General features: G+C 41.2%; 1 protein-coding gene across 4 annotated transcripts in view; it reads left to right on the top strand.

Annotated features, from left to right (window-relative positions):
- CDH12 (cadherin 12) overlaps window positions 1–27497 on the top strand; it is a 1227746-nt gene that overhangs the window by 875213 nt on the left and 325036 nt on the right. For all 4 annotated transcript variants that reach the window (XM_068236731.1, XM_068236730.1, XM_068236729.1 and 1 more), the window contains one exon: window positions 11847–12259. In XM_068236731.1, coding sequence (XP_068092832.1) covers window positions 11933–12259 — 327 coding nt within the window. In that variant the 5' untranslated portion in view covers window positions 11847–11932. The remainder of the gene's footprint in view (window positions 1–11846; window positions 12260–27497) is intronic.

The raw sequence follows: 27497 nt of genomic DNA, 5'->3' as shown, positions 1-27497 counted from the left end.
GCCATGGCTGAGATTTATGTACGTCACCATCACTACCATTGAAATAGCCCAAATAAACAGGTTTTTGTGACCCTAGGCTATGACCTCTTCGGCCTAGGACTGCATTGAACGCGACCCACGCATTGTGCGCATTCTGGACAACACCAATTACTGGGTTTATACCCTTCTGGATCCACGGTACAAACACAATGTTCCAAAACTGCTTGAAGAAAGAGTCCGACAGGTCAAAATGGAAGAATACCAGCAGGCCCTTGTGGAGACTTTAAAGAGGAGATTGACATCCTCCCCCTCCTCTAGCCAGTTGTTCGCCGACAGACTGACTTCCGCAAACCCAGGACGACCAGGAGGGCAGCAAACAACACAAGCCGCAGCTAGTGCCCAAAAGGGAATGGTATCGGCAGTGTCCTTGGAGTGGGAAAATTTTCTGACACCCATGCAGCAGCACACAGAACAGCAAGCGTGCAGATCCACCTCCAACACCGATCGCCTGGAGAAGATGGTCAAGGACTACATGTCAGATGGCATAGCTGTGTTGAACAATCCATCTGCACCCTTCAACTATTGGGTATCGAAGCTAGACACCTGGCACAAACTGGCAATGTACGCAATAGAGGTGCTGGCTTGCCCGGCAGCCAGCGTTATGTCGGAACGCTGTTTCAGTGCTTCCGGAGGCATCGTCACAGATCGGCGTATCCGCCTCTCCACAGAAAATGCAGACCGTCTGACTCAAATTAAAATGAATCAATCCTGGATTGGAAACGGCTACGCAACACTCCCGGACCCCAACCAAGTAACATGAACAATGAACATCTGTGATGGGTTAGCGTTTCCGGTCCCTGTTTATTGAACCTCTCATCTGTATTACATTTATGACTGCATGGCGACAAAACGCAAATTGCTATCCGCACGCTTCTTGTCCTCATGCAAGGCCTGGGTTGTTGTGTCTCAAAGCGTGGCCTTCTCCTCCTGCGCCACCCTCCTCCTGTTCCATCACGTGTGCTGCTGCTGGGTTAGCGTTACCGGTCCCTTTTCCTGGAACCTCTTATATGTATTACATTTATGACTGCATGCCGACAAAAAGCATGTTACCTGTGCAAAGAAAACAGACATTTCCCACATTTAAAAGACAGTTTTCCCTTTGAAACTTTAAAATCGATTTTCTCAAAAACTATAAAACTCTTTTTGCTAATTTTTTTTCCTCTTGTACCCACTCCCAAGGTGCACATACCCTGTAAATTTGGGGTATGTAGCATATAAGGAGGCTTTACAAAGCACGAAAGTTCGGGTCCCCATTGACTTCCATTATGTTCGGAGTTCGGCTCGAACACCCGAACATCGCGGCCATGTTCGGCCCGAACCCGAACATCTAGATGTTCGCCCAACACTACACGTGACCCGTTCGGCCAATCACAGCGCTAGCCGAACGTTCGGGTAACGTTCGGCCATGCGCTCTTAGTTCGGCCATATGGCCGAACAGTTTGGCCGAACACCATTAGGTGTTCGGCCGAACAGTTTGGCCGAACACCATCAGGTGTTCGGCCGAACTCGAACATCACCCGAACAGGGTGATGTTCTGCAGAACCCGAACAGTGGCGAACACTGTTCGCCCAACACTAGGTGCGTCTTATATTCTGGAGCGTCTTATACGGTTAAAAATACGGTAGATATATAGTTTTTTGAAATGTCCACCAATCTCCATTACTCTGGAAGTCCATTAAAATAAAAAAGTCACAAGTTCTTTAAAAAAAGGTGTAGAAAGTGAATCAAAACCCGGACAGGTGCATGACGGAGGTTGATTGAGGGCAAAATATTCAGGAAAAGATTGTTTTTATGCAGAGGGTTGTTTTTCATACATAAATGCCAAAAATCCCATATAGTTTTTAGATTTTTCAAATAAAGGTCTTCAGAATGCTTGCCACAGTTATCTGCCTAAAAAAATGTATTTGCAGCCACTTTAGCAGTGACCAGAAATGTGTGTCATTGCTAATTTATCTATTACATTTTAAAACTTGTTGTGACCTAAAATTTCAAAATTTCAGAAACTAGCGCCAGTCCTCCAATAGGCCTGAAATATGTGGTATTGCAAAATTAGCTATGACATTTTTAAACATTTTATGTCATCAAAATCACACATTAGTTGGAAGCACTATAGCATAGGCCTGGAGAAGGTGGCAGGCAGCAAAGTAAACATTGTTTGTTGCCTCCACTGTAGGAGAAGACTGAAATATCCAGCATTACCAACTGATTACATTTTGCTGAAGGTATTTTTGCAATGTTAATTTTTGACATTTAATAGCAGCAGGCGCTGTAGCATGGGCCAGGAGAAGGTGGCAGGCAGAGGAGAAAACATTGTTAGTTGCCTCCACGGTAGAAGAGGCCTGAAATATCTGACATTCTATTTCAAAATTACTAAAAAAAATTACAACATTTTTTTGTAAGTTATTTTTACAATTTAAATTTTTGACAATATTTGCAGCAATAACTGTGGCATACGCCAGAAGAAGGCGGCAAGCAGCAGAGTAAATATTCTTAATTGTATTCACTGTAGCAGAGGTCCAAAAATAATTGGCATTTTCCAACATAAACATTTGAGAGGTACTGTAGGAACACACCCCACAAGGGGGATACTTACCTCAGGAGGGGGAAGCCTCTGGATCCTATTGAGGCTTCCCCCATCCTCTCAATCTTGAGGAATCCAGCACTGGCTCACCACAGCCAACAAGCCTGTAGCACCTGCAATAGTTACCTTTCCCAACTCCAGCACAGGCGCAGTAGCGGATTCCCAATCAGGCAAAAATAGCCGAGCCCAATTGGGTTTACTCTACTGCGCAGGCCCAAGTAACAAAGTACCAGTGGTGCTCATCCGGATTGCGGATATCCGGGTAACCCGGATAGCCGACCTTTTTTCAGCTATCTGACCGGATTCGGATTCCGGATACCTGGGCCTAAATCCGGATAGCTATCTGTGGATAGTTGGCAGGGCAATGCGGATATCCGTGGATACCGTGGATATCCGGCAGATATCCGACCATTGAGATACTGTATGACGTCCTGGAGCCAATCAGAGGGCTCCCAGCAGAAGCCCTAGCAACTAATCACAGAGAGGAACCCTGGCCAGCCCCATCTCGCCTCATTGAGCCAATCAGAGGGCTTCCAGCCTAAACCTTGGCACCCAATCACAGAAAACACTGGCCAGCCCCCCTGTATAATAAGGAGGGCTGCCATGATGAGACATATTGTCCTTTGCTTGTGAATGCTCACTGAGAGATATGCTCCAGGGCTGCTGGCCTACAAAGAGCTGAACACAGTGATTAACCTAAGCTGTTCAGTGATTAACCCCTTCACTATCACTACACTATTGTTAAATCGTTAATTAGCTTGATGTCCAGTGGTGCTGGGTGCTGGCCTAGCAAGGGCTGTACGCGCAGTGATAAGCTGTTCAGTGATTAACCCCTTCACTACTATCACTACTATCACTACACTATTGTAAAATCATTAATTAGCTTGATTGATGTCATAGTGTGACAGTCAGAGTGTGTGCTTCAGTGCTGCTGCAGCTGCCATGTGTCTGTGCGTGTGTGTGCTGTGCACACACCAGGCCAGCTGCTGCCTGTCACGTGCAAACACGTGCAAAGTGCCATGTGCAAAGTGCAAACAAGTGCAAAGTGCGAAGTGCCACGTGCAAACACATGCAAAGTGCCACGTGCAAAGATGTGCAAAGTGCCACATGCAAAGTGCAAACACGTGCAAAGTGCAACGTGCAAACACGCGCAAAGTGCCACGTGCAAATTGGCACGTGGCACTTTGCCTGTGGCACTTTGCACGTGGCACTTTGCACTTTGCACGTGGCACTTTGCACGTGGCACTTTGCACATGTTTGCACTTTACCCGTGGCACTTTGCACTTTGCCCGTGTTTGCACGTGGCACTTTGCACTTTGCACATGGCACTTTGCATTTGTTTGCACTCTGCACAAGACACTTTGCACGTGTTTGCACGTGGCACTTTGCACGTGGCACTTTGCACGTGGCACTTTGCACATGTTTGCATGTGGCACTTTGCACGTGTTTGTACTTTGCACGTGGCACTTTGCACTTTGCATGTGTTTGCACGTGGCACTTTGCACGTGGCACTTTGCACTTTGGACACAATGTGGGCTTGCACATGTTTGCATGTGGCACTTTGCACGTTTCACTTTGCACATGTTTGCAAGTGGCACTTTGCACATGTATGCACTTTGCACATGGCACTTTGCACGTGTTTGCACGTGGCACTTTGCATTTTGCATGTGGCACTTTGCACGTGTTTGCACGTGGCACTTTGCACTTTGGACACAATGTGGGCTGCACGACCGCTGTCTGGAACCTATGGCCTGATGTTAATTGACAGCCCTTTTTGGGGGGGGGGGATTTTAAGTCCCCACATCATCAATTAGTGTTCCCCTTTACAAAAAATGATGCTACATGCCTCATTGACCCTAAAAAACGTTTTTTAAAGCAATTTAAAGGGAACTTCTGGGTTTTCTATCCAGTTATCCGAATTTGCCTCGGATATCCCGGAAAATGCTCAAATCCGGATATCCGATCTGGATCCAGATATCTGGGTATACGGATCCGGGTCGACCCGGATTTTGAAAAGGGGTATCTGAGCACTCCTGCACAGCACAGTCAGCTCCATGAGTGGGGCTGTGACACTGTGTGGGGGTAACACAGCATGCAGCATGCCACAATTGTCAGACATTAAATTACTCTTGTGCAGTGGTGGTGGCCTATGGCAGTGGCTCAGCCACACACAGTATGGTCACACAGATGTTGAAGTAAAGTGGTAAAAGTCAGTACACGTTCCGTACACAGCAGGCAGTGACCAGCAAAGGGATATTGTCACAGTTGTCAACGGAGCATCGGAGGAGGACAGCGCGGGACATTTCAGCTGCAGGGGGCTGATAGAAGCCCCAGGTAAGTGGCGTTTTTTGTTTATTTAAACAGTCCGCAGAACCCCTTTAAGTGCAGTGGTGGTGGCCTATAATGGTGACACAACCACACACTACACTTATAATGGAGGTGTTGTGTTGCTACAACACATCACACAAAAGCAAAAACAATAAGTACAGCAGGGTCAATGTCACTGTCAGTCCTCAAAAGAACTTTTTTGGGGTTAGAAAGAGTCCTCAAAAGGACTATTGGAGCATTCCTATCTAGTGAGCCACAAGTAGCAGAGCACCTATGAAGCAGCTACACAGCACAATATCAAACAGCCTTTCTCTCACTGTCCCTCTATTTGCAGCAGCAGCTCCTCTCCCTACACTGACTAATGCAGAATAAAAATGGTCACCAGAATCGTGCCTTTTGTGAAGGGGGGAGTGGCCAGGGTGATGATCAGGTCAGATTAGCTGTCCCACCTGACTTCAGGATGAAGGGTCAAAAATGGCATTATGGGAAAGCATAGGACGGGCACAAATAACCTGCCTCATTTGCACTACTCGTGAGAATGCAAGTAGTGAATGTTCACCAGGAACCATTTGCTGGTGAATGTGTTCTGTGCCATCCCTATTCTACACACTTTATTTTATTTTAACACACCATTTTACACTAAAAAAGAGCAGCACCATTGTACCTGTACTGAAGCTGAACACAGCCACTACATATGGGAATGTTTTGCTGTAATAATAATAACCTTTTAACTTCATATACAAAAATATCTCCTGTTATATTTCTTGCATTTTTCTTTTTCTTCTCTTATTGCCATCTTCCTACTGCAAATATCACTAGCATTATAGAAAAACACAGTAACCAGGTTTGACTCTTCTTCATACCTGGTCATAAATATTGTAGTCAAAGGTTTCTTGGCATTATTTATTCATTAAACACATAGCGATTGGACATACTATACTTTAACAATAAGCCTTTACCCCTATGATCTTGAACATAACTTGTTTTTACTGTTTTGTATTTCTTCCTTTTTAACTTTGGCAAGTTTGAGAGTTTTCTTGTTCCATTTATTACAGCAGAAAGGCGCACAAATATGGAAAGTAATGACCAGGGTTTTATGCCCCAATAACTTTAATCTAGGTTGGTCGGTACACTTTGATGTGTATTAGTCTCTTGGTGCACCACAAAAAGGATGCACGGCCTTTGTAAGTGCTTCAGAGACAACATCATCCTGTAAGACTTTTACTTGTAGTAAATATGATCTTGCTGGATTGTATGTCCAAAACTAATGATGCAACTGCAGGAAAATGTTTTCTTATGCACTTAGCTTAATCTCACTTTACAAAAGGTTGTTTAGAGTAGCATGCTGCTGACAAAGTATTACTTTGGAATAAACATTAATACTGTATTATTCTGTTTTATGACATTCATTTTTTTGTAATTGGGATCTTATTACTGAGTTGTCATGATTTGCTTCATAAAACTTTATGGTTTTGTTTTCCATGTTGCTCATGTTTAAGTGCTATATTGTTTTATTCCATATACAATAAAACAATTTCATGGTACATCCTGCAGTTCTCAATTGTTTTGCATATTTTGCAGTGATGTTCTTTCCTACATGTTTCCTATGTATGTCTCCAAAGTCTCCATTTTAGGTTGAGTTATGATGTCATAAAAGCAAAATTGGCTCTATTAAAATATTCTTGGAAATTTTCACAGCTAATACAAATTGGGAATGCTTCCCTCATTACACTTTGGTGCAAGCATTGTACATTATGACATTGTGATCAAAAAATAGTAAAATGCTAGTGTAACAGTAGAGTATATATAAAAAAGAAAATCAAACCTTTGGTGAAAGTATTAGAAGTAAAAACAAATACATGTACAATATTATGTTGTCCCAGTTCTAGTGAGCGAATGTACCCTGAAAATTGTCCTCATGTGACATGTGATTCATGCATGCAATTTCTATGCATCTATATCTTAGGGTTTGTACATTAAATTGCAGAAATATATATCCACAGCTAAAAACAATAAAAAATAAAAATATAAAATGGACCTGAACTCTTGCACAGGACAGAAGGAAAACATAGAGAAATGCACCCTGTATGTACAGTCTTTAGAGAGTTTAGCCTGTCTAATTCCCCCTAACCTGTGTCTAATCACAAATTGTAATTAGATTTCTCCTCTGTGTCAGTTGACTGCCACATCAAATATGCTCTTTTGAAAGCACAGGATGTCAACAATATGTCTGCTTTCATGAAAGCAGGAAGTAGGCACACTGAAGATTTACTGTAGGATTTGTATCGGCTGTAACAAAGAAATGTTTTATTTAAATGGTTATTATGCTGTTGCACATCTTTTAGAACAGAGAGGAAGTTCTGAGGTCAGGTCCGCTTTAAGTGCCTTGTTTACCGCAAGGACCCCCACGTATTGCAGAATCTGCTTTAACAGCTTCAGCAATGTTTCTGAGAAGCCCTGGCGCTGATTGGTGGACCCCACCCACCACACCAGTCAAACACACACAGTTGAACCAAAACAATACTCAAGGTCCGCCACTCAAATGCTATAATGACATTTTATTGTATCAAAATTGTAAAACAGCCTCATCCCCCCTATACCCCCATCCATTAAAACCCCAAAAGCCCGCCCTGGACACACATAGGAGCGCTCCTATAACAATCCTAACACAATCACACCACATTCATCTCCAATGGATTGGCCAATGTTGTTAATGGGACAAATTGAGGCTAATGCACTTCACAATGATTCCAGGGGGAGTCCCACACAGTTGAATAGGAATAGGCAGAATCACATACGCATTTTCCACTATGTGCTAAAGAAAACGCATATACGATTCTGCCTAGTGTATTCAAACCCTTAAAGAGGAACTACAGTGAAAATAATGTAATAAAAAAGTGCTTCATTTTTACAAAAAATATGTATAAATGATTTAGTCAGTGTTTGCCAATTGTAAAATCTTTTAAATCCCTGATTTACATTCTGACATTTATTACATGGTGACATTTTTACTGTGGCCAGGTGATGTAGCTGCTGCATGCTTTTTTGGCAGTTGGAAACAGCTTTAAACAGCTATTTCCCACAATGCAGCAAAGTTCACAGACAGGAAACTGCCAAGAGTACGTACTCAGAATTTCTTTGTGGGAGGGGTCTCACCACAATATCAGCCATACAGTGCCCCCTGATGGTCTGTTTGTGAAAAAAAAATAGATTTCTCATGTAAAAGGAGGTATCAGCTACTGATTAGGATAAAGTTCAATTCTTGGTTGGAGTTTCTCTTTAAAGAGAACCTGTACTGAGTAAAATATTTAAAATAAACACATGAGGTAACTTCAAATGAACATTACATAGTTACCTTGCCATCAGTTCCTTTCAGAAGCTCACCATTTCTTCTGACAATAATCCCTTCCAGTTCTGACAATATTTTGTCAGATCTGAAATATATCTGTTGCTGTCAGTTATAGCTGGGAGGAAAACTGATGTACCAGGTAATGTCTATGTTTCCCTATGGCTCAAGTGGGCGATGTTACAGTTTAACTGTGTGCTGACCAGAAAGCTGTTATGGGTAATGGCCATTTTCAAAATGGAGGATGGAAAATTCCCTTGATCACAGTGAACAAACAGGACGCGGGACAGGAGAAAGACACTGAGGAGTAGACTACATGGAAGGTAAGTATGACTTGTGTATGCTTATTTTGACTTTTAATTGTCAGTTTAGGTTTTCTTTAAAGCTGACTTAAATGGCTGTGTAATGGCTGAACCAACCAAACCTAATTTATCAGTTCTAAATATTCGCTGCATTAACTCTAAATTTAGTATCTGAAACCACATGCACATCAGTAAAGCATAAGATCTGAAGTGGTGTATGGTTCTTTGCCAAAGAAAATGAGGCCCTCATTGATTTTATTGCGCCCACAGATTGGATCCTCAGGAAAAGTGGTGGCAAAAATTAATCCAGTTTCCCAACTTTTCTGCCCTGAAGAACATTCTCTACTTTCAGGCCCAGTGCACACCAAATACCTCTAGCAGATCCGCAAAACGCTAGAGGTTTTTGAAGCAGATTTTCAGAGCGATTCTAGGCATGTTTAGAGAGATTTTCTGAACATGCCTATCGTTTTTTGGAACATTTTTTGTGTAGCAGATTACAAATATTGTTACAGTAAAAGCTGTTACTGAACAGCTTCTGTAACAAAAATGCTTGGAAAACTGCTCTGATCTAGCGTTTTTCAGAGCGGTTTTCCACTTTCCTATACTTAACATTGAGGCAGAAATGCCTCAGAAATCTAAAAAAATGCTGCAGAACAGGAGTTTGCGTTTGGGGGAAAAACTAACCGCTCTGGTGTGCACCAGCCCATTCACTTTCATTAGCCAAGCGGTGTTCCCCTTGCAAGCATTTTAAAAATCGCTCCAGAACCGCTCTGGTGTGCACCAGCCCTCAAAGTGGCAAATGGTATTTGGTGATCTGTAAAGTTGCAGCTGATTTCTTTTTTTATACAGTGGCCCCAAAATTGCCAGTAATGGGAAACAGGTGAACCCTTCTAATACTGCACATCATTTATGCTGAACATCATGGCCATACATATAGCAGTTTGGAACTCTCCAGAAAATTGTATTTATTTTTTCATAAACAACACTCAGATACACTTTATCACAGGAGACTCAATTTGACAACATTTCTGAGACAGAAGAGATTTTTTTCCCAGCTGTAGATAGTAATGTTGATCATAATGAGTAATTTGTATTTGCAAAATGTTGTGTAAATTTTGCAATTGTGATTCTGATTGTAACAATGATACATGAGTCATTTTGATTTTGCATAATTTTGCATGCTTTTTTCACAAATGCATTAAAGTCTATGAAGCATAAGAAAACAAATTTGAAATCTACGAGGCATAAGTAAACACATTTTTGCAAATAAAAAACATTTTTGCACAAATGCATTCATGTCTATAAAGCCTAAGAAAAAACATTTTTGCATAAGAGGAAACACATACTGTAAATGCACTGAAATCTATGAAGCATAAGAAAACAAATGATTGGATATGAGAAAGCACATTTTTGCATACAAGCATTCAGGTTTATGAGATTGAAAAAGTTATATTTTGGCAAAATGATGCACCGTTGGGAAATGACAGATCATCATTAAAAACGTGAAATTTATTTCTCAATCATCTGAAATTTCGCATTATGATTTCTCACCATAGTTCCAAATGTTGCTGCAAAATTGCTACTATGTGAAATTCAAACGTATCACCAGGGCAGCCATCAGGGAGGGACAACTGACACTGCAGTGAGGGGCCCAGAGCTTCTGGGGGCCCTGGGCCCCCCAAAGCGCTGGAAGGGTCGCATGTGCTGGCTGCGGGCCTGTGGCTCACTAACCAGCACACCGCGTTCCAGCACTGAGAGAAGCATGACAGCAGCGCTTGAACGTGGGGAGCAGATGAGTAAGCCTGCTACAGCGTACTTTCTATACTGGGGCACCGTCTATATCTGGCTACAGGCTACCTATACTGGGCCATCACCTATACCTAGCTACCTATACTGGGGCTGGAACCACCTATACCTAGCTACCTATACTGGGGCACAACCTATACCTGGCTACCTATACTGGGGCACCACCTATACTTGGCTAACTTTACCGAGGACACCACCTATACCTGGCTACCTATACTGGGGCACTGCCAATACTTGGCTACTTATACTGGCATGCCAATAGCTTGCAACCTATACTGGGGGCACCTGTACCTGGCTAATCTATGCTGGTGCACCACCCATACCAGGCTACCTATACTGGGGGCAACTATACCAGGCTACCTATACTGGGCCACCACCTATAGCTGGCTACTTATACTAGGGGAACCTATACCTATACTGGGGGCTCCTATACATGGCTAGGGCATGGGGACGAGCTGAGACAGAAAGGGAGAAGAGGTAACACAGTGGAATAAAAGAGGCACAGGGGGAACAGAGGCAGACAAAAGAGGCACGGATAAAGGATAAGAACGGACCTACAAGTCCCTATCTCAATTGTTAACCAGGGACTATGTGTATTTTTCTCGTATTGGGCTCCACCCACAACATGCCATGGCCACGCCCACTTTTTTGCCACATCACTCTGTGCATGCCGCTTATTTCAGTGTCTGAGCCATGCACATTTTTTGCCACAGCGCACTTCGTGCATGGACACGGGGGGTGGGTTGGCTAGTGGACGGGCACAGCAACCAGTGAGTGGGCCCAGGGAGGGGGGGCCCAGGCCTGATGATGTTTGAGGGGCCCCAAAATTTCTGATGTCGGCCCTGCGTATCACTAATAGTGTATTAACAAAGCTTCATATCATAATTTGATATTATAAGTTCATATCATAATTTGTTAACAGCAAAACTGCATTTCTGCTTTAGGGTTTTTAATGATGTTCATGTCTATAAAAATACATTCAGTATTTGCAGCAAACTAGCAGCTGGATAATCAGACCTTTCTACCAACTACCATCCATACCTTTTCAAAGTTATAGCATAGCTTACAGAACTGGTGTTGAATAATACAATACTCGTTAGTTACTGTAAAGCTTTTTTTATATTTGTGATTCTAAATAGCACAATCCCAGCTAGGCATGTTCATAAATATTCTCTTTCTAACTGAGATATTAAAAGTGTTCAGTACACATGGGAACACCCAGGCATGCAGAGGCTTGCGCATTATTAGCTTTAGTTTGTGCTTTTATCTTAGACGCCTTTTTATTTATTTATCTTTTCATTTTAATAATATGCTATTTGGATGTTTATTTTCAATTGCTATCATTTAATCTATTTGAATACAAATGTGATTTTCTTTTGAAAAGAAGACTTAATCTCATTAGAAACAGCACAATATAATATTTATTTTTTCTGCTTAATTACAGGAAACCACTGGTGAACATCAATAAGATGACACATTTGTCAACAGAGGAAATATGTTTCATGTATATTTTGTAACAGTGAGAGTTTTATGGTGAAGAACAAGCACACTTCAAGCTGGATCCTACAGTTCTACAAGTGTTGGAGTTTTAACTACCAGGCTGTAGGGACAACATTTCCAATGCTTACAAGGAACTGCTTATCGCTGCTTCTTTGGTTCCTATTTGATGGAGGTCTCTTAACACCACTATATTCACAGCAGCCACCACAAACTTCAGCATTCAAGCCGAAGGAAAATGTTATCATCGCAATGTCAGGCAGAAGATCAGCTGCACAGAGAGTTAAGCGTGGTTGGGTATGGAATCAGTTCTTTGTGCTTGAAGAATACATGGGATCTGAACCACAGTATGTGGGAAAGGTACAATATCTATTTTGGTATTATTTTAAGAAAGCAGAGCATATAACATTACACCATTCACTCTACCTATCCATTTATGTTAACATTACACAAAGGTTGTAACATATTTGAACTTATAACAGTTTTTCTCCTTTTACATCCTCTGAAAATAGCTAAGAAGCTACATGCCTAGAAAAAAAGCATTTTCTTCTGTACTGAATCATCCTGATTCAAAACTCCTTGCTTTTACTGATGGCTAACATGGTACAACACTCTACTGCTTCTGTACTGAACACAGAGTTTATGTAAAAAGTCTAGTATGCTCACAAGAGTATCAGTACAGATATCTAGCTGTGTCTCCTTCCAGAATGCATTGCAGTAAGGAAAGCAAGTGGCATTCTGGGCCACGTCCCTTGCAAAGGAGGGTAGTGGAAAGAAGGAGAGTGACAGAATGGAACACCCTCTTCTCCCACAATATGCTGCAGAGGCAATATAGCCCTATGATGATGCAATGACTTAAGATCCTAGAGCTCATTTGCTGTCACATGGCTGATGATTTCAGCCTCATTTTTTGTTGTTGCTGGGGATGGGATTTTCCCACCGTTTTGTGGAATTGAGTGTTAAATTCAGTTAGAACACTCAAAAAAGTTTCATATCCTGCTTCTGGTCACCTCTCAAATTATTATTATTACTATTATTATTCTTTTTTTTTTCAGACAAGTGGCTACAAGAAAAATAACTGTTATAGTAAGGGCTCAGACACACTATATATTAACCACCTCAGCCTTCAGTCGTTTTCACTTTATGCATCCGAGCAATTTTCACCTCCCATTCATTAGCCTATAACTTTATCAGTGATGAACTGATCTATATCTTGTTTTTTTCCACCACCAATTAGGCTTTTTTGGGGGGGGTACATTTTGCTAAGAGCCACTTTACTGTAAATGCATTTTAACAGGAAGAATAAGAAAAAAAACGGAAAAAATTAATTATTTCTCAGTTTTCAGCCATTATAGTTTTAAAATAATACATGCCTCCATAATTAAAACTCACGTATTGTATTTACCCATATATCCCGGTTATTACACCATTAAAATTATGTCCCTATCACAATGTATGGCGACAATATTTTATTTGGAAATAAAGGTGCATTTTTTCCGTTTTGCATCTATCACTATTTACAAGTTTAAAATAAAAAAATTAGAAATATTTTATCTTTACATTGATATTTAAAATGTTTAGACCCTTAGGTAAATATTTACATGTTTTTTTTATTTACATGTTTTTTTTTGTATTAAACACTTTATTTGGGTATTTTTGGGAGGGTGGGATGTAAACCATAGTTTTATAATGTAAATGTGTCTTGAGTTTTATTTTTTTCACTTTTAGTTGTAGTTTTACTTTTTGGCCACAAGATGGCGGCGATGAGTTTGTTTACATGACGTCACTCTAAGCGTAACATGCACTTAGAGCGACGCAAACAAGAAGTTCATGTACGCTCTACCCCCTAATTACTCACTCCAATCAGTGCAGGATCTCGGCAAGCCAAGCCAAAATACACATGTAGAAGAAAGGATGATCCGCAAGCTAGATTTGCCTGATGCAAAAAATGTCCGTTCTTTATTGAAAAATCCACAAAATAACGTTCAATAAAATCACAGAATCAACTGACGCGTATCGGGCTTACCATCTGCCCTTAGTCATGGTTAAAAACTTAGAGCGACGCATGGGAGACGTTACAGCCAGAAAAGCGAAGCTTCCGAGAGAAGCTGTTGCTTTTTCAGTGGGGGAGAGGAATCAGTGATCGGGCACCATAGCCCGATTCACTGATTGCCAGGCTAACGAACCACAGCCGGGAGCGTGCGGACGCGCACATGGCCTCCTGGGCGTAGCTAGTACGTCCAGGAGGCCAAAGTAGTTAAGCACTTTTCTGAGCAATTTTTGGCCATCAGAGCTTTCTGAGAGCTTTCTAAAAAAACGTTCCCATTGACTTAACGATTTTACTGCAATCTTGATTTTACCGCAGTTTTAATGTAAGTCAATGGGAGCTCTCAGAAGCTCTGATGGCCAAAAAGCACTCAGAAAGGCACTTATAGTTTGTCTGAGGGCCCATTCACACTTGCAATCACAAAACGCTAGTGCTAGCATCTTATGCGGGTGATTTAACCACGATTAGCGTGGTAAAATCACTGTACACTCTTGCGATTCTCGAGAGATCGCAATCAGCATTTTTCAAGCACTGTATCGTAACTGACCCAGAATCGTGGCAAAATGCTACATGCAACAAGTTTTGTGATTGCCGCTAATCACGAATCGCATGCGATTGGTGGCAATCATGGCAGCGAGATCACTGCCATTAAGTTTGTATTGTGCTAGCGCTTTTAAAAGTGCTAGCGCTTTGGCGATTAGGGGGCTGGGAATCAGTAGCTAATCGCCTAAGTGAGAACAGGCCCTTAAAGGTTCTTTTTACATCTTCAATACTGCTTATTTACAATAATTACTTAATGACAGTAATTGACAGTCATGTCCATTTCTAGTGTTGATTGTCATGGACAATTTTGCTTTCATGCATTTTCATGAAATCTGCACAATTTCAATTCTGATTGTAATTATTAATTCATAGGTAATCTTGATTTTGCATAATGTGTGCAAGTTATGCAAAGTTAAATTCAAGGAATCTACACAGAAGTAACAACACATTTTCTGATAAAATATATTGATGTCTATGGGCATGTGAAAACACACTCTAGCACAAATGTATTGAGAAAGTATGAGGCATTAAAGGGACTCCGAGCAGTGCAGAAACTATGGAAAGATGCATATCATTTTAAAGCTCTCTTTCTCCTCTTTCCAATGATATATAAACCGCCGCCCTACGCCTTTTAGTTTTCGCGAAATTGCCGCGGCCGCGATTTCAATCGCGAAAATAGAGAAAACTAAAAGGCGTAGGGCAACGATTTAGGTGTCGCCAGAAAGAGGAGAAAGAGAGCTTTCAAATGATATCCATCTTTCCATAGTTACTTGTATTACACAGGACGACACTTTCCCCAGTGTCAGCAGCTCCATTCAGCAGAATGGAGCTGCTGAATTTAGGAAAAAGTCGCCCTGTGTAATACAATGTAACTATGAAAAGATGGATATCATTTTAAAGCTCTCTTTCTCCTCTTTCTGGCGACACATAAATCGTCTCCCTATGTCTTTTAATTTTCTCTATTTTCGCGATTGAAATCGCGGCTGTGGCAATTTCAATTGCAAAAATAGCGAAAACTAAAAGGCATAGGGCCTCGATTTATATATCATTGGAAAGAGGAGAAAGAGAGCTTTAAAATGATATGCATCTTTCCATAGTTTCTGCACTGCTCGGAGTCCCTTTAAGAAATTATGCATCATATTTACAATTAAAGAACCACTATCATGGAAATTGTAAAATTTAAAATATACGTGAACATATACAAATAAGACTTGCATGTTTCCCCAAAGTAAAATGAGCTATAATACTTCTCCTATGTTACTTAAAGTAGGCAGTATACATCTAACAGATCTGACAAGTTTTGAATGAGTGCATCTTCTCATGGGTATCCTTAGTATTTCTTTCTTGATGTTCAAAAGCACTCCCTGTATAGGATCTACACAAAGATGCCAAATGGCCTCCTTAGTTGTTTTCATAATTTTTTGGCAATTAGATTAAGCAACTTTTGTTCAGTTAGTGTTTTGAAAATAAAAAAAGATCCTTAGAATGAAGAGATGGACCAGTCAAAAACCTGTCAAATTTATCAGATTCTTATAGCAATATAGGAAAAAGAGAATTTATAGTAAATGTTACTCTAGGACAAAAGTACATCTTATATGTGTGCATATACATGGATTTTAAATTTTACCATTTTTCACAAAAGTGATCTTTTAAGTGTGAAAATAATTTTGCGTTAGTTTGAAATCTCTCATTATGATTTTGTATCATAGTTGTGAAAATGTAAATATATTTACAATATGTGTGTACATATACATATGAGATTTTAAGTTGTCCCTCACAAAATGCACTATTCATAACTGTTCCATTTGTAGTTGACATTAATCATGGGTATTATAATAATTCTGATGTCTCTCACTATCTTAACGCGATCAAAATGTTGCACCGGGTCCGCCCAAAAACGTTGCACCTAGCGACGTTTCGGGCGCACCCGGTGCAACTTTGTGCGATGGTTGGATCGCACCCGGTGCGACGTTTCGCGCGCAGCGCTAAACTTTGCGTGCGATCAATAAAAGCTTTGGGTGTGCTAACTGCTTAGCACCCAAGTTAGCATGCCCAGAGCTTTTAGGCGTGCTAACTAAGTTAGCACCCTTTTGTGAATCAAGCCCAATGTCTTTTTCTGTGACTATAAAGCAATAAATGTCACTACATAAGAAAACAAGTCCAGATCCTTCATGTTCTTTATGAAGAAGGGAAGGCAAAAAGAGGAGAAGTAAAATATTATCTAATTTATTTAAGTATAAAAACAACTCCCCATGGCAACTAAAAGCCTTACATGGGCATTGTAATATTTTATTGCATTCTGTGTCTGTTATAATTCTTTGTATATATGCATCAATGTGTACTTTTTAATGTGATCATGTAGTGAGTGGAGTATGGAACCTGCCATGTTATTATTTGAGAAGATATGCAAGGTGCCTCGTTGTCATGCTGATCTGTAAGCTTCAGCAGGTTGACGCACAGTCAGTCTTGTCAACTGTAATCAGAACACCCGATCTGCATACTTATTCTAGGCAAGCGACTCATGGTGTATTAAAAGAACAAGGAAAGCATGACAGCCAAACAGGCAACTGATTTTAAACAGGATCTATGATCTCTGTGGGAGATTAGGCGTGTTAATTGGTACCATGCTAGTAACAGTTAAAATCCCTATACTTAAAACATGACTCCAGACAAAAAAAAAAAAGGTCAACACATGATAAAAATACATTTGTTTGAATTATTTTACTTGCTGAAATATGGCTACCACTCTTGTGACTCCTGCTACCCTAAGCGGGGCAGGTGACAACATTTTAGCACTTCAGGTTTTTCTGTCACCTCCTGGCCTGTTCATTGAATTATGAATGAGAATCAATCACTGTGCCAAGGTTCTTCCTGTGATTTCTATTGCCTTTTAGCTTTCAGTACATGTCATTCATCAGCCCCAAGTGACAGAAGAACTGTGTATTAGAATGACAGTGCTATGTTGAAAAGTCTGGTTATCTAATGACATCTTGTGTACAGAGGATTGTAATGCATTACATTTAAAGAGAAACTCCAGCAGTTATCAGGAAAAAGCAATCCCTTCAGTTCTGCTCTATACATTGCTGGGATTAACAACACACTTTACTTCATCTTGCTTACATTGAAAACAATGGTTGCAATTAGCAGCAGAATGATAGACTACAGTTTGCAGCAAAGACTGAGATGGAAACCACTGAATGTGAAATAAGAAAATGTTTTATTGTCAATCAGCTATATACAAATGAGCAATGGAAAATCCCCACAGTGCAACCCCCATTGTTTGCATGTAATTAACCATATCCCTCAACCTCTCTTTTTTTCTTATTTAAGGCACAGCAGCAAAAGCATTGCTTTGTTTGTGTGTTGTTCATAGAAAAAGGACGGATTGGCTTCCTTACTTTATTGGCTAGGGCATCCTGATCAATAAGTAGTGAAGCTGTGAAAAAGATAGTCTGTCAGAGGTTTTGTTTACCCTGAAGGCCGACCCCTAGCACTATTACGGCCACCACCAAAAATGGCAGCTGTGTGAAGGGGACCATCACATACTTCAGATCACATCAGACCCCACAGCAGTACCTATTTAGGGCTGTGTAAGTTTCCCAGACTGCAGAATAGCAAACCTAAATTCTATCACAATTGCCTTCAATGCTACTGAAAGTTAGATTAGTTTAAAATACTACATTTTTGACTATTCATCTAAATTGCCAGCAAAGAAATAAATCATGGATCTGTTTGATTAGAACTTGTGTTAGCTTACAGATACACTATCAGATATTCTTCTTATGAATTTTGTAGTTTGGTGCAAAACTCATCATTCAATAATGGCAACGGTAAGTTTCCAATTTCCTGAATAAAACTTTACATCATCACTACACTATCATCATTCCAACTTAACTTGTCTGGCAATAAATAATTATCTTAAAATTTTTAACAATCATTCAGATGCTTGTAGTCCTTTGGATACACTTCAAGGATCCTCTATAACTTACTGAATGAGTTGTTGCATTCCTGGAAAGATTTATAATATTTAGTAGCTGATGGCCCAGCGTTGCCCAGGTATGTATTTGGCTGGTGTTAGCTCCGCCCCATTTTACTAAATCTAACACACAATTTCTCAATCACATAGTTTGTGAGCTTTGCGGTCTTTGGACTCAAAAACGTGCATTGAAATGTAACAAATCTGATTGTCTGTTTGTGGCTCCACCCCTTTTTTGAATTTGAACACCAGTCACCCAATGACCAACTGTACCTGGTTTGAGGCTAGTGCCAAGAGCAGTGCAAGAATGACAGCAATGTAAATATTCCCCTTGAAAATCAATAGATTAATTTTGATTGGCTTTTGTGGGCTCCACCCACTTTTTTGAATATTAATCCTAGTCACCCAGCGACCAATTGTGCAAAGTTTGAGAACCCTACCATTAACCAGTGTAAGAATGGTTGCAGTTTACATTTTCTCAGTGAAATTTGTATTGGTTGGTCTCTGCCCATTTTTTAGTTATGTGAATAAAAAAGTAAATTCAGAAAAGGAACACACTGACTCACAATGCTACTAGTTACGGAAAACAAAAATATTCATTTAAATGTAAAATTCTTCACAAAATTAGTGAGATCAGTGATTGACCCTGTCAGTTATCATGTGCTAATGAACAAATAGAGAATGAATCTGTGTCTGTGCAGAAGAACATTTGACAGAGACCATATGGACTGGAAATCATAAAATCAAAGCTGTCATGTAGGGTTTGGCATGAAATGTTTCATTATGTGGCCATCATGTTAGTTTTCAATGGGAAAGGCTATGTTGTTTCTTGACAAATTTTATTTTCAAATGGAAATTCTCTACAAAGGCAAACCCTGTCTGATTTTAAATGTGTATTGCAACCTTACAGAATACCTGAAGTGAGAATCCTATGGTGGGTACCATTTTTATTTCCTTTTAAACAATACCAGTTGCCTGGCAGTCGTGCGGGTCTCGCACACCCAAAACAAGCATGCAGCTTATCCAGTCAGAAACAACCAATCTGCATGCTTGTTCAGGATGTGTGGTTAAAAGTATTACAGGCAGAGGATTGGCAGGATAGCCAGGCAATGTGTTTAAAAGAAAATAAATATGTCAACCTCCATAATTATCTCACTATATGTGTGCTTTAAATGCCTATTGACTGTTAATATTGTGTAGGAAAGATATGCATGAGAAGGGACCAGTACTTAAAGCTTTCCGATCTGTACTTTGTACTTAAATGAAGCTGTTTAAATGGCAAATTAACCACTTCTAACTGCCATGTATTTATGAATCTATTCTTTAAGTGCCTTACATAGCAAGACATGACTTACATGTTTCAAGTACAAGATGGATATTGGTGGTGAGCACTCCAGCGTATGTAATACTCATCACATTGGCCATCAAATATATATTTTCTTCACCAGTTTTTGCTTGATTATAAAGTGGGAATACATCTTTAGCTTAGGTTATTTGCTTGTAGAATGTGCACAATGTTCACATTATTAATTATGCAGTGACAGGTTCATCATATTTATTATGGTACTGATATCTTTATGTTGCAAATTACAACACTTGTAAATAGTTTATGTTAATTTTCTAAGTGTTATTTACTTAATAACTGCAAGCATAAATTTAGCATAGTGATGTGCTTTCTCCTCTGTACTTTATTTTAGTAGTAAAGGAAACTTTAAGAGAATAAGTGCTCTTACAGCATATTTATTATTTTAGTGTTCTTTGTGCTTACAAAAGAATAAAAAGCATACTATACTTACCGTATTTTTCAGACTATAAGACGCTCCGGACTATAAGATGCACCTAGGTTTAGAGGGCAAAAACCCAGGAAAAAAAAAATACTAAACCTGGTGCGCCTATGGTGCAGGGGTGTCTTATAGATGTTCTCCCCCCAATCTCCTCCTGTAACCCCCATGGTGTCCTCCTCTTGTCCCTCTTTGTGTTCTCCTCCTGTCCTCTGTGTCCTCTCCTCTCTCCCTTTGTGTCTTCCTCCAGTTACCCTGAGTTTGTCACCTTTCCTTCTCTGTGCGTGGCTCCTGTCCCCCTGTGTCTGTTGCCTGCCCCCCCCCCCCCTGTGTTTTTCACCTATCCCCCTGTGTCTGTCAACTGTCCCTCTCTAAGTCTGCCTTCTTCCCTTTATGGCTACCATCTGTCTACCTCCTATGCCTGCCTCCTGTCCATCTGTGTTTGTCCCATGTGCCTGCCTCCTGTCCATCTGTGTTTGCCCCCTGTGCCTGCCTCCTGTCCATCTGTGTTTGCTCGCTGTCACTCTGTGCCTGCCCCCTGTCCACCTGAGCCTGCCACCTGTCCACCTTTGTTTGCCCCCTGCCCACCTGTGTCTGTCTCCTGTCCCCTTCTTTGTCTGGCTCCAGGTGGCCCCTCTTTGTGTTTTGCTCCCATGCCCCTGTGTCCTGCCGTCAGCCTGTAGGAAGGAATCAGCGGCAGCCGCTATCACTCACTAATCCAAAAAGCGCCTGCGGCTATCAGCTGCTGTTCCCTCCTTGTCGCTGGTCTTCTCTGGGTCCCCGATGTCCTCCTCGCCCCCGCACTGCAATAGGAAATCAGCGGTAGTAGCCGCAGGCATCACTCATTTCATCCAGCGGCGATCAGCTGCTTCTGCCTCTTTCACTCCTTCTCCTTAGCAGCTGGTCGCGTCTGACCAGGAAGTGCTGCCGCTAAGGAGAAGGAGTGAAAGAGGCAGAAGCCGTCGATCGCCGCTGGATAAAATGAGTGATGCCTGCAGCTACCACCGCTGATTTCTTATTGCAGTGCGGGGGCGAGGAGGACATTGGGGACCCGGAGAAGACCAGCGACAAGGAGGGAACAGCAGCCGATCGCCGCCGGATGAGGTGAGTGATGCCTGCGGCTACCGCCGCTGATTTCATATTGCAGTGCGGGGGAGAGGAGGACATCAGGGACCCGGAGAAGACCAGCGACAAGGAAGAAACAGCAGCTGCTCGCCGCAGGCACTCTTTGGATTAGGTGAGCGATAGCGGCTGCCGCTGATTCCTTCCTACAAGCTGATGGCAGGACACAGTGAATACAGGGAATCCCCGAGGTTGCGGCGGGTCGGCGGTTCCTCTCGGTGGGTTATCTTTAGGTCGGGATTCCCTGTATTCGGACTATAAGACGCAGGGACTTTTTCTTCCAACTTTTGGGGGAAAAAAAGTGCGTCTTATAGTCCGGAAAATACGGTACCTCAGCTGAATGGAGCAGATAACCTCTGTTGGATCTGGCTTAATTGCCAGCATTTTCATTTAATTAATTTAAATTAAAAAATTACATTCCAGTACATTAGAGACCATAAGCAGCACAGATTAGTAGGCAATTTTTCCTATTTATATTGTAACTTACAATGACTGAAAGATTTACATTTTAGTACGTTAAAAATAGAGAAAAATGACACCTAAACTTGAGGACAGTGCTCACTTGTTTTGATAGTTTTTTTTTTTGTTTGGTTTTTTTTTCACATGCAGATCAATTTAGAATGTACCGTATTTTTAGTCTGGCAGCAGGAGTGCAGCTAGGGGGAGAGGAGTGTGGCAGCAGGATCAAGTATAGTATTAAAGTGTTAGTGTAGTGTAATGTTAGGGCAGTGTAGTTTAGTGTAGTGTTATTGTAGTGTAGTTTAGTGCAGTGCATTTCTGTGTAGCTTAGTTGGCAGAACGGGGGGAGGGGTGTAAAAGGTCCATAAGATGTCCCTGCAGTATAGATGCACAAGGTTTGGTATTTTTTTCCCAGATTGTTGCCCTCTAAATCTAGGTGCATCTTATAGACTGGAGTGTCTTATAAGCTGAAAAATATACCGTAGCATGTATAAAAAGCAAGTATGTTTATTCTTTTAGGTTAGGTTAGGTGCACACTAGACACAAGAACAAATCTTTTTCTGAATTAGTGGGAAGCAAATAACTGGACATGTAGATGGATCCTATGTTATCTATATGATCATGTTCAGCCAGGTTTATTTTCAATAGAGATGTCGCGAACATAGAACCCGCAAGTGTTTGCGAACATGCGAACCTAGCGAACCACCATAGATTACAATGGCCAGGTGAATTTTAAAACCTACAAAGACTGTTTCTGGCCACAAAAGTGATGGAAAAGTTGTAGAACCTGTACCTATGTCATTTCCTAAGATTTACCATTATCCTGACTTTTGGCGCCTCCTGCTTGTTCATGATTTGTACTACACTAACACTACCCTACTCCAGTAGGGTCCTCACCCCACAACTACTGTGGTGTGAAACCTTTTTTAGGAGCAGTGACCAACATCATCCACCAAAATGCCAAGTGGGGATGGTACTTCCCCTCATGGTGGAGAGCAAGGCCAGGAGAACATATTCAAAATGTTCTTGTTGGATATGTTCAGAGGGTTTGTGTGTGGTAATGGTGGTGGTGGTGGTGGTGTTGGGGGGGGGGGGGGGGTGATGAGGACATGAAAAGCCTCTGGACTATCCAGTGGCTTTTCTGTACCTAGGTAAGTATCTAACGTCTTGGGAAGTCATCTGAGGCTCACTTTAAGCTGCTCCTTTATTTGATTATCTTGTGGTTTATTCACTAACCAGTGGTAGTATTGCCATGCACAGATAGTGTGCAGCAAATTTACCAGTATGTACATCACTAATATAGCACTTTTTGCACAATTAGTGCAACCCAAGCTGTGCTACCTAGGTAGTGGCTGCATTGCTAATGTAACAAATGTGATGCTATGTGTGCAGCACATTACATTAGCAATGCTGCCGTCATGCTAATTGCACAAGGCATGCTACATCAATAGTATACATAAGTACTATTAAAATTGCTGTGGACCACCTACCTGCACACAGCAATTTCATAACCTGTTAGTGAATATGCCTCCTTGCTTCTTTTCCTGTGCTGTAAAGAGTCATTGCGTTTCTACAGTAGATTTTAACACATGCAGCTTTATTAGTAGCTTTGTGTGTAATTCAGGTGCAGAAAACTAAAATACAATATTTCAGGGTTTATGTCTTACCTCACATTTTCAGCTTTTAAGGGCTGGACATATTTTTGTTGTGACTACTTGATGGTTTAAAAAAATACTTTTATTGCGCAGAGTCAGTGCCATTTTATCCAGTCTCAAGCAGCTTTGCAATGGAGCCAGTGTGTGTGTGTGTTTGACGACTGCTTCAGGCAAGAGTGAAGTATACATATGTTCAGGGAGTGGGTTCTTCTGCAGGTCATTGTTTAGGGAGCAGCAGAGTGTTTTTTTCCAAGTAAAAAAGTCTGCTTAAGGTATATCACTGCAGGGATATTGTCACCTTTAAATGTGATAAAGCACCTCTTCAGATCTCACTCTAAATTGTCCCAGGAGAGGCAAATAGAACTTTTACTTTAGATACAAAACATATCATTTATACATTTTTAACATTCATAATTCAAACTGTAAATATAGTTGTGTATACATTTTACATGTGTTTTTTATTGTAATGTCTACTTTTACTAATATTAATGTCACTACTACTTCTTTTACTGATGGCCATACACCATACAATCTTGATTGTACTGATTTACCAAATCTATGCAGTATAAGGGCCATCAGATTAGAAATACTTTGAATAGAATATTTTAAGATCTAATAGTAAGTTAAAGTGTAAATATTAAACAGCCAAGATTGTATGTGAATGGCCAGCCTATACTACTCTATAGCTTCAATATCTTGGTGTTGGAAGATTCTGTTGCAAGGATATTAGAACATGTTCATCATATCCATAGGTTGTGTTTTGCAAATAGACGCATGAGTTCTGGCAGTATTGCTGCAGAGGTTGAAGGGGTGGGGAGGTCAGCCTGTCAGTGCACTGCACACTGCACACTGTATCACATTCTTCATCCCAGAAGGAAGCCACTTCTAAAGATGATGCACAAGAAAGCCCTAAAACAGTTTGCTAGAAACAAGCAGACTAAGGACACAGATTACTGGAACTATGCCCTATGGTCCTATGGTAGACCAAGATAAATGTACTATGTTCAGATTGTATCAAGTATGTGTGGTGGCAACCAGGGGAGGAGTACAAAGACAAGTGTGTTTTGCCTGCAGTCAAGCATGGTGGTGGGAGTGTCATGGTTTGGGCTTGTATGAGTGCTTCCAGCACAGCAAAGCTCAATGCCGACATGCAGTAGCTGGAAAGTATACCGGTTAAGGGCACCATCATCCCTGCTCTGACATAGAACACCAGGGTTTAAATCTTAGCTCTTTTTATTCAGTAAACAGTGAGCTTTCGACTTATAAAAAGCCTTTGTCGGACTGGTTCCTGACCAACACTGAAAAACACAGCTTATGTACACTCACATACAGAGGAGAAACATTCTTTAGCAAACATAAATGTAATTAGATGCCTTAACTGTTACTGAGGAGGCTTTCCCAGGCATCCTGGCTAAATTGATAGGATCAATAGAATCCTCAACATGACATAAAGCAGACTCTGGTGATGGGGAGACATCGTAAATTCCGATTTCAATTGGTAATTGGCCTGGTTACATGCACCATTAATTCTAACCCTAAGAGAATTGTGGCATTTAAAGCCAGCACATGAAAGCAAATAAAATGAATAGTGACAGTGAATTCCATCTTACACAGCATATGGCACAAAAATGAATGAAAAGATAGAAAAATTAAAATTAAAAGAATTGTGGCACTTAAAACCCATCGTACCAGCACAAGAAGTTAGAGTCCTTGTTTAAACCATCTTCTACAGTATTGAACCAATGTATAAACTTTGTTTCTTGTGTTAGTCTCATGTTTCCCGATTTGAAGCCACCCATTAATACAGTGACGCGAAAATCGCTTAAACTGTGTCCAGGTAAACAAAAGTGTGTTGGTATTGGGAGATCAGAATATTTTGTAATATCCTTTTTCCTGCTGTTAATAGTGGATCTGTGGTGTGTCATGCGATCACGCAGTGGTTGACTTGTTTCTCCCACATAAATTTCTTTGGGGCATTTTGCACACATGATCAGGTATACCACATTAGATGAGTCGCAGGAAAAGGTGCCTTGTACTTTGTATTCCTGTGGTGTTCCTGGTATTAGTATCCTGTCAGTGGAATGGATGTGTTTACAGGTCCCACACTTTTTCCCTCGGCAGGGGAATGTTCCATTCTGTTCTTGCCTATTTAAGGCACTCCTCACTATCATCTGCTTAAGATTGGGCAGCTGTCGGAACGCTAGGAGGGGAGGTTCAGGGAATATCTTTTTAAGTCTTTGATCATCCTTGTGTAGAACAGGATGAAGTTCTTTTGCAATCTTTCTTAAGATTTCCAGGCGTGGGTTGTAGGTGACTACCAGTGGGACACGGCTCTCTTCCTGGTTCTGCTTGTACTCCAGGAGCTGAGTCCTAGGGATGTTGTTAGCTTTCTTGATTTGGGTCTCAGCCATTAGAGGATTGTATCCCTGTTTTATGAAATTCTTCTTCAGGTAATCCAGGTGTTTGTCTTTGTCATCCTTGTCAGAACAGATCCGATTGCATCTTATTGCCTGGCTGTAAATTATGGAATTCTTTATATGTTTGGGGTGGAAGCTGTCATACCTGAGGTATGTGGGACGATCCGTTGGTTTGCGGTACATGGACGTTTGTAAGCTGTTCTCTCTGATGTATATGGTGGTGTCAAGAAAGTTAATCTCCCTGTGAGAGTAGCTCAGTTTCAGTTTGATTGTGGGATGGAAGGCATTGAAGTTCCTGTGAAATTGGATAAGATCCTCCTCACTTGCAGACCAGATGATCAAGATGTCGTCGATAAAACAGAAGTAGGCCATGGGCTTTATATGACAAGTATCCAGGTATTCTTCTTCAATCTTTGCCATGAAGAGATTTGCGTACTGCGGTGCAAACCGTGAGCCCATTGCCACTCCCATTTGCTGTAAATAGAGGTCCTCCCCAAAAATAAAATAATTGTGGGTGAGAACGAATCTCATCAATCCAGCAAATGAGTTTATAGGTGTGCCCAAGCCTTGAAGATATTTGCGACAGGCCGCAATACCATCATTATAGGGGAATGTTGGTGTACAGAGACTCTACATCCATGGTGGCAAGAATGGTGCCTCCAGGCACTGGGCCAATGGCTGCCAGTTGGTTCAGGAGGTGTGTAGTATTCTGTAAGTAGCTGGGTCTTTTACAGACTAGAGGCTTCAAAATGTTTTCCAACCACCCTGAGATATTCTCTGAGAGAGTTCCATTCCCTGAGATTATGGGCCTGCCTGGGTTCCCCTTTTTGTGGACTTTGGGAAGCATGTAAAAGCAGGCGGTTCTTGGCTTTTCCAGGATAAGAGTCTGTACATGAAGCCTGGTGTTTACGGGCAATTTCTTTACCATCCTATTGAGTGCCATCCTGTACCTTTTTGTTGGGTCCTCCTGTAATTTGGCATAGTGCATGGTGTTAGACAACTGTCTTTGTGCCTCCTGGATATAGTCACTGGTGTTCATGATAACTATGGCACCCCCTTTATCCGCTGGTTTAATTATAATGTCTGTATTCTCCTGAATTCCATAATTTACAGCCAGGCAATAAGATGCAATCAGATCTGTTCTGACAAGGATGACAAAGACAAACACCTGGATTACTTGAAGAAGAATTTCATAAAACAGGGATACAATCCTCTAATGGCTGAGACCCAAATCAAGAAAGCTAACAACATCCCTAGGACTCAGCTCCTGGAGTACAAGCAGAACCAGGAAGAGAGCCGTGTCCCACTGGTAGTCACCTACAACCCACGCCTGGAAATCTTAAGAAAGATTGCAAAAGAACTTGATCCTGTTCTACACAAGGATCAAAGACTGAAAAAGATATTCCCTGAACCTCCCCTCCTAGCATTCCGACAGCTGCCCAATCTTAAGCAGATAATAGTGAGGAGTGCCTTAAATAGGCAAGAACAGAATGGAACATTCCCCTGCCAAGGGAAAAAGTGTGGGACCTGTAAACACATCCATTCCACTGACAGTATACTAATACCAGGAACACAACAGGAATACAAAGTACAAGGCA

The sequence above is a fragment of the Hyperolius riggenbachi genome, chromosome 5 (assembly GCF_040937935.1).
Source record: "Hyperolius riggenbachi isolate aHypRig1 chromosome 5, aHypRig1.pri, whole genome shotgun sequence".
NCBI lineage: Eukaryota > Metazoa > Chordata > Amphibia > Anura > Hyperoliidae > Hyperolius > Hyperolius riggenbachi.
The sequence above is the reverse complement of the archived record's forward strand: the minus strand, read 5'-3'. Positions and strand labels throughout refer to the sequence as shown.